The sequence below is a fragment of the Apodemus sylvaticus genome, chromosome 3, assembly GCF_947179515.1.
Source record: "Apodemus sylvaticus chromosome 3, mApoSyl1.1, whole genome shotgun sequence".
Taxonomy (NCBI): domain Eukaryota; kingdom Metazoa; phylum Chordata; class Mammalia; order Rodentia; family Muridae; genus Apodemus; species Apodemus sylvaticus.
Window position 1 is genome coordinate 120,003,641 of NC_067474.1, and position 14,936 is coordinate 120,018,576.

Consider the following 14,936-nt stretch of genomic DNA (forward strand, 5'->3'; position numbering starts at 1 on the left):
AGGAAGAAGATATGTTTCCTGGTTACCAGTGTTCCAGGCAGAGGGAGGAAGTTAGGCCTCTCCTACTTTCATCCTCCTCTCTATAAAAGACAAGATGGCACTAGGTGTGCTTTCAAATCTCACCCTGTACTTGGATTGGATTACAAATGCCCTGGAGACCTTTGTCAGACTCGGGACTGTCAGACACAGGAAAAGTACTACACTTTTTCCCAAGCCAGATGGTAGTCTCTTACTACTTAACAAGCTTTGTGTTAAGCTATTGATCTTTGCAATGCTATATCTTTGGATTATTGAAAAATCTGATCTGTTTTCAAAGCGTAAGTCTAGAATTACTTTGCATCTTCAACTGGTATTAATATGTCACCAGATGTTGTGCCTCTATCTACTTGCATAAATTGTTTGGCCATCAATAGAGAGACAAGTCCAGGAAGTGACCCATGTCACATGAAGGATAGCAGGCTGCTGAGGACGTCCGAATCTCCCAGTCTGGCTTACGTTTTAGTTAGATATTGGGGCTGATAATCTCTCAGAAGCAAAATTTCATCTTCATAACTGGATTGGGAAAAAAACGTGTTAATATCATGAGAGCTAAATGAGATAACTAAGGGCCTCTGAAAATGCTGGTGCATTGCAGATGCTCGATGTGGAAAAGGTTGTTATTACTTTATTATCACAGCTCTGGTCACCCTCCTTTCCCCCCCCCCCCCCCCCCCCCCCGCTTTATCTTGGAATTTTTTTAAATGCACATAGTAAAGTTCTGTTCTTTGGTCTCTTGCATACCTATGGCAGAGGGGGCCTGGGCGGTCTGGAGAAGCAGGCTCTGCTACTAACCAGCTGTAGACGGCCCAGCCTCATCTCTGCTGACCCTAGATGCTCACCTGTAATATGAGAGGTGGTGATTGGACCTCCCAGAGTGGTGCTGGGAGCCTCTTCCTCGTGACTTGTGTGTTACAGAAGACCTCTGTAATAGTGCCCGGAAGTGTGATCTAAGCAGGAACTCTGCAGACATTTGTGCTTTGCTGCTTGTATAACTGGCTGGTGTAAGATATTCCCTCATAGAAGTAGAATTTTGTACGTGAGAATGAAGAGAGAGTGGTAACAGCTACCTCAGACGCTTACTGCAAGCATCTACTCCCCCACCAAAAAAGGGAGGGGTGCTGTTCCACTCTTCTCTGCATCTCTAGAGACTGAATCAGAGCCAAGCATCCAGCATGGATATTTTTGGATGAATGAATGAGTCAAAGGAGGCAATGTAGCTAGGAGGTACCAAACAAGTTCTATACAAATGCAGCGAGCCTTTGTTTCCAATGTGTTTCTTATAGGTTAGTCTGGTTTGTTTTTTCTTTCCTCAGTCACAGGTACAGGTGTCTCCAGAATTGGCATCTTGTTATAGACTGCAATATTTAACACACACACACACTCACACACACTTTAACTACAAGGTGGGAATGTGGGTGTTTCCTTTTTGCAAGCAGCAAAGAGGTTTGTAATGCCTGAACTTTTATGACACAAACAGATGCTTCTTGGCACCTCATCCTTCCACTGCTGCCCACGCATCTCCAGCCATCAAATTGTTAGGTTGCTGCAGTGGTTGCCATGAAGCTGCTTCCTGAAACCAACTCTGCTTCAGTCCTATTGCCGAGGTGTCCCTTCAGGCATGCATATGGCCTGTGGCTAAAAAGCAGTAGCTCCCAGGCTTGGGGAGAGCTCAGGCTTAACAACCTCTCCTCCCCCAGCCAGGAAAATTGAATGAGATCTGTAAACTCCTCAACATGGTACCAATTACCCAGTATTGCCTTTTTCTCTTCTGAATTTTATACTTTGGTCTGGAGCAGATGGCGTGAAGCCAGAGAGACATGCTAATAGCTCTCTCCCAAAAATTGTACATAGTCCATCTGTTAGCTCCCTGTGGGGGAAAAAAAAGAAAATATGAGGCGGGGGCTGGGGGGGTTGTTGCTACGATCAGGACAATCATCAGAGATTAATCTACCTGTGGATCTTAGGGTCTATTGCACTCTTGGGAAAACATGAAGATGTCCATCCTCTGGATCTCTTGAGCTGTCACTTGTGAGGCCAAGCCATGTATCTGAGCCTTGTGCTCAAGACCCCAAGGTGCCGCACCTACTCCTAACTGGTGGCTCAGGATGCTTCTCCTTAAAATTATGTTTCTTTGGGATTATGTGATGGCAATATGTATTCTGTAGAGACCACACTGTGAACGTTGATCTTTCCCCAGGGTTACAATGCAGGCTACAGTGCTCTTTCTGGTCCTGGGCAGCCTCAGGGAGCTGTGGCTCCCAGTCAGCCATGCAATCAGAGGGAAAGGTCATGCCACAGTCTACTGGGCTGCTAAGCTAGGCTGGGCAGTAGGTTAGTTCCTACAGTATCTCTACTATAGTTTAAACCCCATCGTCAAAGAGTGGGTATATTTGAGTTTTAGAAGAATGGTGGGAAGGAGGGTGGGGCATGACTGGGTCAAAATGGAAGCTTTCTGCTCACTCATTAAAATTGGCATTAGAGTCACCAGGGACATCAAAAGGCCTGCAATTGAAGCCTAGATCTTTTTTTTTTTCTTTTTAATATAACAAATATCTGTAGTGTTGTAGAAACTCATTATTTTCCTACACCATTTTTAATCAGTATAATGTCACACTGATAGTATGGAATTGAAATGAGAAGTGATTTATAATAAAAGCATGTATTTCAATAAACAAATACTTGGGCATGACCATACTGCAGGACATAATGAGTAATGAGATGATTGTACCTGATAGCAGAGTCACCAGTGAAAACTGCCGCTAAAAATGCCGGCTGGCACCAGCCACGATGATGAATGTTTCTGTCTGGGACCACCCGTTTCCAAAACTCTCTCGCATGTTCCAAATCAAATGACATACATTCTTCCTTGAGTATATATGCTTGTCACATTCGTGGAAAAGCATAGGTATTGAGTCTGTGTGCAGAGAAACTAAATTTCTTAGCCATTTGGTCTGTCTAGGCTTACATCAGGAGGCAGGATCGGTCATTGTCCAGTGCATTGGTCTCACAAATTATGGATGTCTGCTGTCAATGCTGGTGGCCCCTTAAATATCATGAGAGTCTAGACTTCCCTGCAGTTACCATAACAACTAAAACATCCCACCAATTTTCTTCACCCCTAGAGGGCAACAACATTCCCTCTGAGAATAACTTAGTTATGTCAGAGAGCAAGAGAAACAAGTGGCTCAGTTGTCACTTAGCGTGTTAGAGGTCACAGCACTTCGTTAGTAGGCAAGCTATCAAACAGTATGAATAAATCCAAAGTGTCTCCCAGTACAACTGGACTTAGACTTCTATCATCGTTTCAAAGCCTTTAACACAGGCTGGATTCACCAGTAAGGAAACCTTGTGCTCTGACTAAAACTTCCTCCTGGAGCAGCTTGGCAAGGAAATAGAGAAATGACCAGACTTTGAATGTTGACTCAACCCAGCTTCAGTCATTTGAGGGGCAGTTGAATTGAGGTTAGAACCAGGTACTCTTGTATATGATCGCTGTGGGCTCAGAAGAGTCACTGACATATGAACCATGATCTTATCATTGCCACAGCACCTGTCAATCATCCTTTTGAGTGTTGCTAGGATACCCTGAATCCTCTCCCATTTCGTACTGACCTCACTGTTTTGCACCTACAGTTTTATGCTGGCAGCCATTGAAGTGCTTCTTTGGGCAAAGCTAGCTTCTCTACCCTCTGCTTTGGCTGAACAGCCACATGTCTCTTAGGCTTAGGTGTCTATGTAAATGACCACTGTGTCCCCTGAGAACCATGAGGACCACTGGAAGCATGTAAGAATTTCCAGTGACCCATGGTATGCTGACATATCCCATAGTAGCCCAGACCCAGTGACTGTGAAAGACCTGAAATAGGTGTTGGCCATCTGGATGACTGCAGATAGCACAAGGAAGAGAATTCTGACTAGAGATGGACTCTCCTCAGTTTGGATCCTGATCCGACCTTGTGCAAGCTGTGTGACCCTAAGCAAATTACCTCTCTCCTCTGACCACCAATTTTCCTCAAGGGGCATTAATGACCACTAACATTTGAGGATTTTGTGAAGATGTAGAACAGTGGACCATGGAGACTGTACGGATTTAATAAATGGAAATCCCTTCTCTGGATAGTACTGTTTTAACAAAGCGCATTTCCCCTCCTATTGAAGTATCTGTATCTCACCCCCAAAAAGAATAATTGGGCAAATAGTTACCATGGTGGTAAACCTGCCTTGGTGTTTTTGTAATACCAAACTAACATGGCACGAGGTATCCTCATTGGATTAATAACCTCAAAATTTTATTTTATAAACATGTAAAAGTAATAATACAGAAGTAATGTATCATAATTCCCACCCCCAAAGTAAGGCATTGTCTGTTACATAACAAGCAAGACATCGTGCACTTTTCAGCGTTTGTCTGGGTCCTGTTACAGGAGTAATTAACATTTGCTGAGCCTTCACTCTGTGTCAGGTGCAATAGTCCCTTCCTTAAATACTGAATTATATTAGGCTTCAGATCATTCCACAGAAATAGGAGATAACGTATGCCCATTTTATAGATAAGAGCCTGGAACGCTGTGGCTTGTAAGGGGCGCTTTTCATCTATGCCTCTGAATTTCCAACAAAGTTTCACTTCCCACACTGCCTGCCTGAGAAGCTAAATGAAAATGAGGTCTCAGTGCCTGGATGTACAGCAGAGACTGGCTCTCAGATGAACTCAGCAAGTGAGACTTTTCTCGGTTTACCAAGTAGAGACACTGACAGCATAGGCTAGGCTGCCTTTCAGCCTCCTGCCCCTTTCACTGAGATACTCTGTCTCCTAAACTGTGAGATTTGGGAAGGTGAGGCAATGGGAAAATGTTATTATTCCCAGATTCCAGCTGTGTTTTACCCCCTACTTAAGACCTCTCCCGTGAAGGCTGCCCTGCCCACCAGCAGGTCAGCATCCAGATGTCAAGACCCAAGAAGTCCCAGTCCAGCCTAGGACTCTGTAAATGGGCAGTGCGTCTCTGTCAATCACTCACAGCCATAGATGTTCTTTCTCCAGGATGCCTGACCCTCCTTTCTCCCATTCCAGGTTATGTCGCTATGGGCGCCGTCCTCCCATCCTTCTGGGGCCAGCAGCCCCTTGTTCAACAGCAGATGGCCGTGGGTGCTCAGCCACCCGTCGCTCAGGTGATACCAGGAGCTCAGCCCATCGCATGGGGCCAGCCAGGTCTCTTTCCTGCCACCCAGCAACCCTGGCCAACTGTGGCCGGGCAGTTCCCGCCAGCCGCCTTCATGCCCACACAAACTGTTATGCCTTTACCAGCTGCCATGTTCCAAGGTCCCCTCACCCCCCTTGCAACCGTCCCAGGCACGAATGACTCTGCCAGGTCAAGTCCACAGAGTGACATGCCCAGGCAGAACATGGGGAAGGAAATGTTTAAGGATTTCCAGATGGTCCAGCCTCCACCTGTACCCTCCCGAAAGCCTGACCAGCCCTCCCTGACCTGTACCTCAGAGGCCTTCTCCAGTTACTTCAACAAAGTCGGGGTGGCACAGGATACAGATGACTGTGATGACTTTGACATCTCCCAATTGAACTTGACCCCTGTGACTTCTACCACACCATCTACCAACTCACGTGAGTGTCCTTTCACTGAATTCTAAAACCTGGCATGTATAGTGCCTGTTTCCTGTAACGTAAGCTACTGGGGGTAAAATCTACCTCACTTGCATCTCAAGCTTGCAAGTATCACTGATAACTGTCTCCATAGAGACCAACTCGGCTACCAGTTATAGCACATCCATGAGCCCCTTACTCTCTAGGTTTCTTTTTACATAACATTGATACCAAGTTGCACTAGATCTGTGTGACAGGTAATGACAGTAAGGTTCGAAGACCATAGTACACAAAGTGATACTGATGAACACATGCCTGGCATTTGTCATAAAGTCACCATGCTTCTTAGGACTTTATTGATATGCTGATTCACGTTTCTGAATGTGTTAGCTTATAGCACACAAGTTTTCACATGGTATATTAAAATGAAAACAAATGTAATATTTTTTAAGTAGAAACAAAGGGCCAGAAAGAGCTCAGAAGGTAAGAGTACTGTGCTTGCTGGTACGCCAGAAGAACTGAGTTCAGTCGCCAGAACCCTGGCGTCAGAATCAGTCTTACTGGCTTCTCATACTTGCAGGTATCACTGATGACTATCCCCATAGCAACTAATACAGATACCAGTTATAGCACATGCATAAGCCCCTTACCTTCTAGGTCTCTTTTTACATAACATTGATATCTACCACACAGATTTGTGCGAAGGAGAGAAATGATTTCCAAAATTTTTTTTAACTTACATATTTACATACATACATACATACATATGTGCATACATACATACATACAATCAAACAATAAGGTTTAGAAATAAGGCTTAAAAATAGAAAAGAAGTTAAGAGCAGAGGAAAATGCAAGGTAGAGTTTACAGAGTTTACGAGGTCATGACAGACACTGCATGGACAGTGAGACATGGTTGGGAACATCTCCATCTCTTCAATCCTTCTTGACTGTGTGCTTTAAGGCAACAGTCTTGTCTCCAGGGACTTTATGGTCCTTGGCTCTAAAACCAGTTATCTAAAGGCATTACAACATAGATGGATCTTTTGAATCTTCTCATTGTGATCTTGTTCAGTGGGGTTTTTGTTGTTGTTGTTGTTTTTGTGTGTTTTGTTTTGTTGTGTTGTGTCTTGCTTTTGCAGGTCCCAGGGCCAGGTTTCTAGTGCTGGCTCCATCATGACATGCTGTGTCTTAGGACAAAGCAAGTCGCTGCCCTGAGTCTCTGGACTCCTTGTAGATGCGACAGCTTCCTTCTGGCTTTAACACTAGGAGACTGCTTCAACCCTACTTTCCTATTGCAAACACCCAAAATAGAAAGCCTGCTGCCGAGTCAGAAGCCAGACACACTTGAGTACGCATGTGCTTGTCAGACACAATCGGAAAAAGTGTTTCAGTGACTCAGCCTGTGCTTTGACAATTGATAAGGGGGAAAGAAAAGGCTCATGGTACAATGACTTTGGCGTTTTCATTACTGTCACCGGTGATATGGATCACTGGATGGCCAATACCGTGAATTGTCAAAAAAAAAATTTAATGTGAATACAATTAGATTGTGTCATTCAGCCAGGCTCAGAATGCTATTCTGAAAATGAAGGCCTTGCACTCAGGCCATGGGTGCTACATAGCCAAGGCATTTCTATTAATTCTAATCCATGGGGTTTCAATGAAGAATAATGAATAAAAAATGAAATGCTGGAGAAATAACAGTCATGCATAAATGAACAAGAGTCTTTTAAGAATGCATGTCTCATTTTCAATGAACCATGGGCTGCCTACAAACAAGGAAGTTCTTTGAGGACTGGGACTATCTTGTCACCATCCACACACTTCTCAGAATATTAGCAGGGTGCCCAGCACATACAGATATTATAAAAGGTTAAAGGTAATGAAACTAGCTGTCCAAAAGGCCTTTTCACCAAAACTGTGTCTGAGAGCAAGGTTTTGCCAGTGTGTCATGGCTAATATTTGAGGACAGATGATTCTTACTTAGCGTCTACCTACCAGATGCAAACAGTGTCTTCATTCTTTTCTTCTAGTAATAACTGCCAATAATAATTCCAGATATGGCTACATGTTCCCTGGAGGTGAAATGGCTCCACCCATCCACCTTGAGAGAACACAGGCTTGGAATACTGAAGTGCCTGTATATCCTTGTTACAACTAAGGCACTTGCATAGATAACTGCTAGCTGTGCTCCTGTTGGTTCCACCGGGGAACGGTGAGCCGTATACTGTTAGGAGACTCAAGGGTTCTCAGCATTTTGTAAGCAATAAGGCACTTCAAACACAATTCAGAACCCAGTGAAACTAATATTACCCACTCAGCGAGGCATCTTTAGACAGCATTAAATCTAGTGTAGCTAGTTTGCACTGAAACCAACTCACAAAACAACAAGAAATACACAATCTTTCATAAAGAAAATGAGTAAAGTCAGTTTTCTCATCCTCTTTCCTGACAGTATTCCTTCAAAATGGGACTGAGAGATGAGTCATAAAAAACAAAACAAAACAAAAAAAAACATAAGAGCAAAACACCTAGAATAGGAAAGGCCCCATAGTGATAAACATATCTATACCACATCCCATAGCTCATACCCATATCTGTGTTGAGGTAAATGATTCCCCATGTCCCTCCGGGCTCTGGCTCCTAATATCTAAAGGAAGTGTACAATACCCATCTAGTCATTTGTATCAGGGGCATAATGAAGCAAAAGAACATAGCCAGGATTAGCCTCATTCTATACTGTAAATAGTAAAGGAGCTGGAAATAGTGTTCATAGGGTTAAAGATCAGCACGAACTTTGGCAATCACTCATTGTCTGATAAAATACCAGATTTTTACTAAGCTCTGAAACGGTGTAACAGGCAAACCTTACCAATGGCAACGCTATTCATCTATCAATCGATTCATGCCTTAGGACTAAGCCAGTGACCAGGATTTCCTATGCTAAGTTAAGCATTATGAAAAGAAGAGCTTCCACTGTCACATGTGTTAGAAACCTCAGGAACAAATAAGAGGAAGATGGGGAGGATTGTGTCAACAAATGCATATTCTTTACAGTCACCTCTTCCAGTCCAGCCTGTGCTTATTAAACACTGGGTGTGCTCAAGAATGCCAAGCCTGGGTTAGCAGTTGCCACAAAGGTGTTTGCAATCTCCACTTTTCTGTAGAACTTAGGTAGCCTCTATCTCAGAGGAGCTTTACAAGTTTGAGAGATATTGTCCTTAAATTTACTAACAGTGTCTGAGCCACAAAAGTCATTCAAAAATATGTCTTATGATAAGAAAAAGAGAAGAGAGTCAGCCATGCCAAGCAGGTTGCAGCTTGATTGTGTGCCAAAAGCACTGTAGGAGTCATTGGGAGCTCTTGACTCAGTGCCTCTCCAGTAGGGTCCAAGGACTGGCATCCCTGAATCATGGGAGGAATTTAGATGCTCAGATTTGGCTTGAGATGGGAAGTGGGAGGACTCAAGTCAAGGATAAGGAGACCTCTGAGGTATCTCTCTGGGATACAAATGGGTGTGGCTTGTATGTATACCTAACCTCGATCCTCTTTTGGTGTGATCTCTGTAGCTCCAACCCCAGCCCCTAGACAGAGCTCTCCATCCAAATCATCAGCATCCCACGTCAGTGATCCGACCGCAGATGATATCTTTGAAGAAGGCTTTGAAAGTCCCAGCAAGAGTGAAGAACAGGAAGCTGTAAGTGACCCGCCAATAGCTCTACTTTTCCTTAAAATTAAAATTTATCTTATCCATAGACAAGAAGAACATCATCATAAAAGAGAATGCCAGCCCTGAGCTGAGGTTTGAAGAGCCACTGAAGGGTGTATCCACCAGAAGCACTGACCTTTTGTTGAGCTGTTTGGAGCTCTTGCATCTGGGAAGTGGCATCCTCTGGTGGAAGTTTCAGTCTCCTGTAAAATAACTAGTTGCATATGCCGCATGAATATAATCTTAGTTGCCTTATATTTTCAGTTGTTGAAGAGAGAAAAAAAAGTGTTATCTTCTTGTGTTCTAGCCTGATGGATCACAGGCCTCCTCCACCAGTGATCCATTTGGGGAGCCCAGTGGTGAGCCCAGTGGTGATAATATAAGCCCACAAGACGGTAGCTAGATAGCGCAGGTCTGGGTAGGTATCTGTCCTTTTTATCTCCTTCACCTGCAAGGTTTTTCCTCTTGCTTGCTCTTCACCCTGCTGTAGTACCCCAGTGTTTGTGCTTGCCTGTGCTATGTTACAGTATCCATAGCATCTCCCCATGTCTGTGATTGCTCCTAATGCTTGCCCTGTTTTTTTTTCCCTCATGCCTGTTACTATGTTGTCAATATTGATACCTTGTCTCCTTGCCTGAGCCATCTCATCAGTTACCAGTGTTTATACAATCTATTTTTGCCTCCTTTCTATTTTGCACTTTGCTTTTTCTCATGGATGAATGACCTTTGACATATACCAAAATGTAGGGTTGGAGGGAACATGGCGAATAGTTCTATTACTTAATCAATGATCCATTCTGAGTTGGTGACGATGAGAGGCTGGGGGCCAGTCAACAGCACCTAATGGGGGGTTGAGTTTCTAAAAACATTGGCCTTCTGGAGTAGGAGCATTATACACTCACTCACACTCTCAGTCTCTCTCTCTCTCTCTCTCTCTCTCTCTCTCTCTCTCTCTCTCTCACACACACACACACACACACTCACACACACACACATACACACAGTCTTTCCTGCACACACACACTGACACTGTCTCTTTCACACACATACACACTCACATACATACTGTCTCTTTTACATACACAAAACACTCTTATCCTCAGTCTCTTTCACAAACACACATACACACACACACACACACACACACACACACACACACACACACACGATAATTTCTCAGTGAAATAAAATCCTGATGCTTTACTCTTTTAAGCACAGTGTCACTGCATTTGCCTAGCTGCCACAGATTGAGTGTCACCAATCAAACACACTGAGAAGCCTCACTATGAAACAAAAGCAAGCTCTGCTTGAAATAAGATTGCTCAAGATTTAAGGTCATAGTAGCCTGTACCATCTATCCAGGAAGGGTTTTACACCTCCTTCTAGTGTGTCTGTAATACCCAAGGACATGAAACTGTCACTCTGGAGGCTCCGCACCTGTGCTGCAACTGTGGCTTGCCACCTCATCACTTCAGATTCTGTCAGCGCTATTGGAGAGAGGCATCCTTCCACGCCGGAAGTGGCTTTTGGTTTCAGTCCACCTGATTTGGTCAAAGTGAAGAGCTGCTGCTCAAACACCTTCTCAAGAGACAGAAAGATACTTGGTTTCACAGATGTCATTTCTTAGGCCAGCTTTGACAAGTGTTTTGAATTTTCAGACTGGTTTTCCAAAAATATGTAGGACTGCAAGGCCAGGCTCAAAGTTCTTTACCCAAACTTCTTTAGTTCTGAACAGCATCATCATTGCCCTTAAAATGGTGAACAGCATTCACTGCTTAGAACTGGATTCTATGACTATGCCAGTCAGTCACTGAAAGCTATTATAGGGGTTTGGAAATACATTCTATTAGTAGATGTTAGGATTAAGGAAATTAGCTACTATATCTTGACACATCTTAGATCTGTAAAACATAATAATACACTATACTGTACTGTACAAAACCACAAAACACCCATTGAAAAAGTCAGTCTTTCACAACTGTATTGGGAACCGGTCTCTTAAAAGCACAAACAATGTGAAAGGATAGGGATTCTCAGCAGATTCCTTAAGGTGATTCCCAGGAGGGTTTCACCTCATGTGCATGTTGTACTTCATAGTTCAAATTCACTTTAGAAAGTTTGAAAAATGAATTAGAGGTGAAGAGAGCCACTCATCAAAGTATCAGCAAATATCATCCTAGAACAGAAGAACTTGGTAGAAACCAAGATGGCAGGGCAATGCTTCACACTCCCCTCATGAGCTTGTCTGACTTTGAAACACTTACCCAAGCTGAACTGATTCACGAGGCCTTGGTTTATTCCACACTCGACAATCCCTCTGACTCGTCAGCCCAGAGCTGGGTTGGAAGTGGACAGTGTGTGCTTATGTAGCAAGAGCTCCAGATTTAGATCTTCTGTTCAACTCTTAGTCACAAAAAAGTGGGAAACCTTAGGCAAGGTTTCTTTCTCTTATGAATGAATGTTGATTCTTTTTCACTTGCTAGAAGAGGTTAAATTATCCTTGGTCTTAACTAATATTAGACTTAGACCTGGTTTTAAGTCTAGTCTGTGACATAAAGCCAGATCATGTGAATTCACCTTAAAACTTAGTCTGGTTTGGGGGTTTCTGTTGTCAGGGTTCAGAACCTGGATTCACCCTTCTTGACTTTGTCACCTTGATTCTAATCTTATTTTCTTCACTTGAAAAATAGGGATAAAAATAATGCCCGTCTTATAGGACAGTTGGGTGAATTCATGAGGTGATGTATGTGGAGTTCTTAGTACAGTGTCTGGCACATGGAGCATCTGGTAGCTACCATCATTACCACATCCCACACCCTTGTCATCAGTAGTACCCTGCACCATTCCCACTATCACCATCTGTTGGGTTCCATAGCCGCCTGCAGCTATTACGAAGTGGGTTTCTGGGACAGAAGCTGAGGGATGAATAGGGAAGGGGCAAAAAGAAATAAGGGCTAAGACAATATTCACTGATCAAAGCCGGAAACTTTAATGGCGCCAGACCTTTTAACAGTTTGGGCAAACCCTTCCCCCCCAGACTCCAGGCTGAGTTCCGGTAGAAGTTGTCTAGCTTCTCTTGGAGGTCCTCCTCTTGACTGCTCTGGCAGCTGGGTGGGTCACCTGCTTAATTCAGGAATTCCTAGACCTGGAGGAACAATGTACTTAACCTTCACTGAGCTTCTCCACCTTAGGATAAAAATTCCTGCTTTAACCTACTTCCCTATTATGTCCTAATGGCAGATTCCTGCCCTAAGCCAGGGATTGTCCTTGACCAAAGTCAAACTCAAACCATGTGCATGACTGCCCCAATATGGCTCTGTACAACCATCATCACACCCAAGATCATCACAATTACCATCACCATCACCGCTGTGTCCACCATCACTAATATTATCATTACCACCATGGCTGCCACCTTCTTCATCTCCATATCACTAGCAGTACATAGCAGCACCACTACCATTACTGCAGTCATCCACCATCATAACCACTGTCTTTACCCCAGTACCACCACCCTCCTCAGCACATCCACCGACATCACAACTATAGCATCTCTGTGGCCCTCATCACTACCTTTATCGCCATCATCAATACATGTTGGTGCTCTATATTCTTAGATTTTATACATTTAGCCCCATGTTGAACAAAGTCAATGACTAGGAGGGTTTGCTCAATATTTTTTGCTTTTAGGTAAACTTTGGCATGCCCTATAATAGATTAAAGTAGAAGAAGAGAGGTAAGGCTTTTCCAGTATCCCTGTGACACCTCCTGTCCCATAATCATAATGACTTCTGTTGGAGACTCATAGACTACCTCTCACTTCCCTACACACACACACACACACACACACACACACACAGAGCGTAATCTTGGTTCATATGTAAGTCACATTAAGGCCATCTCAGCTTTGATGAGAGCTAGATTTTAATTTTTGATCAAGCAGAAGTTCAGCCTGGCCATTTTATAATTCCCTATCGGAAGCTTTGCGGTGGAGTTAAAGCCCACCTTGCAGATTGGTTCCCTGTGACGCCCACAGAGAAAGTTCCTGTGAGTCTTTGTGTCCCTCCATCAGCGTCACAATAGCGCAAGCCAAATGTGATCTTTCTGCCCCCATCCCCTTTACCCTTAGAACCAACTGGAAATTTACTGACTGTAATTTCTTAGTGCTTTTGCGGACACTTAGAAAAAATGATTCCATGCAGAGATAGTTGTGTCGGCGGCTTTATTTCCCTTCTGCTGTCACGAGTTGGGAAGCAAAGTCCCTACCCGTCTTATCACCCTTGCAGCCACTATCTCCAGCTGTTTTCATTAGAAATAGCCACACAGTTTTGAGTAAGCAAGGATGACATCTGTTGATAAGTTAAAGCCATATAGCTCCAGAATAAAAGAAAACAAACAGACTCGCTCCCCACAGGGGGAAGCTTAGGGGCCAATAACCCAATGTTTCTGTTTTAGTAATAAAGGAAAATATCTTCAATTATTTCACTTTCTTCCCCTTACCTTTCCATCTGGGAGAATTATGTGTCTTTTAAAGACTGAGTCAACAGGAGGGAGGGAGGGAGGGAAAGAGAGAGAGAGAGAGAGAGAGAGAGAGAGAGAGAGAGAGAGAGAGAGAGAGAACCAGAATAATATTATAATGGCTGGTGTGGGGATGGCAGGTAATTTGTACTTCACTGATGTGTTGCTGGAGCAATTTTAAGGGCAAAATGTTAGCCTTTGAAGGGATGAAAGAAAAATGAAAACATTTATTTGGTTAAATGGCTAAGTAAATAAACTGCCTATCAGACTTTCCCAGCTGTAAGTCAAAGTAGCATCTTTAACAATAGGAATCATTGGGTCTGTCTCCCTTTGCGACAATACATACTGCCATAAATAATAAGTCGCTGTCACTTTTTTAATACTGATCTCTGTAGTGGGAACCCAAAGCGTATAAAGTATTGCCTGATAGATTCCTAGTGTTCAGAAAGAAAGAAAGATGAACTTCTAATGCTTTGGGAGGGTGAGTGTTCAGTTTGGAGCTTTTGGTTAGTTACTTTTTAATGACTGAAAAAAAGAAAACAGAGGGCCAGAGTCTGACTGAGTTTGAAAATCAAGCAGCTGTAGGCAAGCTTGTCTCCCCTCACATGAAGAAAGGCCAGTAATACAGTAGTGCCCTGTCCAGGTATTCCAATGGCCCAGTGATGAGGATGGAAGTACATTTAGGGTTTGGGGAAATCGCTTAGTGGCCCAATGCTTGACACGATTCCCAGAACCCACACATAAAGCCAGACATAGCAGCATGCAGTTGCAATCCTAGTGCTAAGAGGTGAGATCAAAGGGGTGCCTGGGGCTGGATGGCCAGCTACTAGCCTAATCACTGAAATCCAAGGCCCAGTGATCTCAAACACTGGGTTGATGGATGCTCAGAAAGAGCTCCACCCAAGACTGATCTCTGACTTCCACACAGACCCATACATACATGTCTAGACACTCACCCACACATACATGGGAGGTACTTTGGAAAGTCTCAAAGTAAAATACATGAATTTGGTATTATTATCAATCTTCCACATTGTTTTTTCTTTTTATTGAATGGTGAAGCTTAGGATG

At 43.5% G+C, this 14,936-nt stretch overlaps 1 protein-coding gene across 6 annotated transcripts in view; it reads left to right on the forward strand.

Annotated features, from left to right (window-relative positions):
* The window catches only part of Dab1 (DAB adaptor protein 1), a 383,273-nt gene that overhangs the window by 360,570 nt on the left and 7,767 nt on the right, over positions 1 to 14,936 (forward strand). For 5 of the 6 annotated variants that reach the window (XM_052176879.1, XM_052176883.1, XM_052176878.1 and 2 more), the window contains 3 exons: positions 5,108 to 5,656; positions 9,208 to 9,335; positions 9,655 to 9,765. In XM_052176879.1, coding sequence (XP_052032839.1) covers positions 5,108 to 5,656; positions 9,208 to 9,335; positions 9,655 to 9,750 — 773 coding nt within the window. In that variant the 3' untranslated portion in view covers positions 9,751 to 9,765. The remainder of the gene's footprint in view (positions 1 to 5,107; positions 5,657 to 9,207; positions 9,336 to 9,654; positions 9,766 to 14,936) is intronic. The other variant, XM_052176881.1, reaches the window with a different exon arrangement.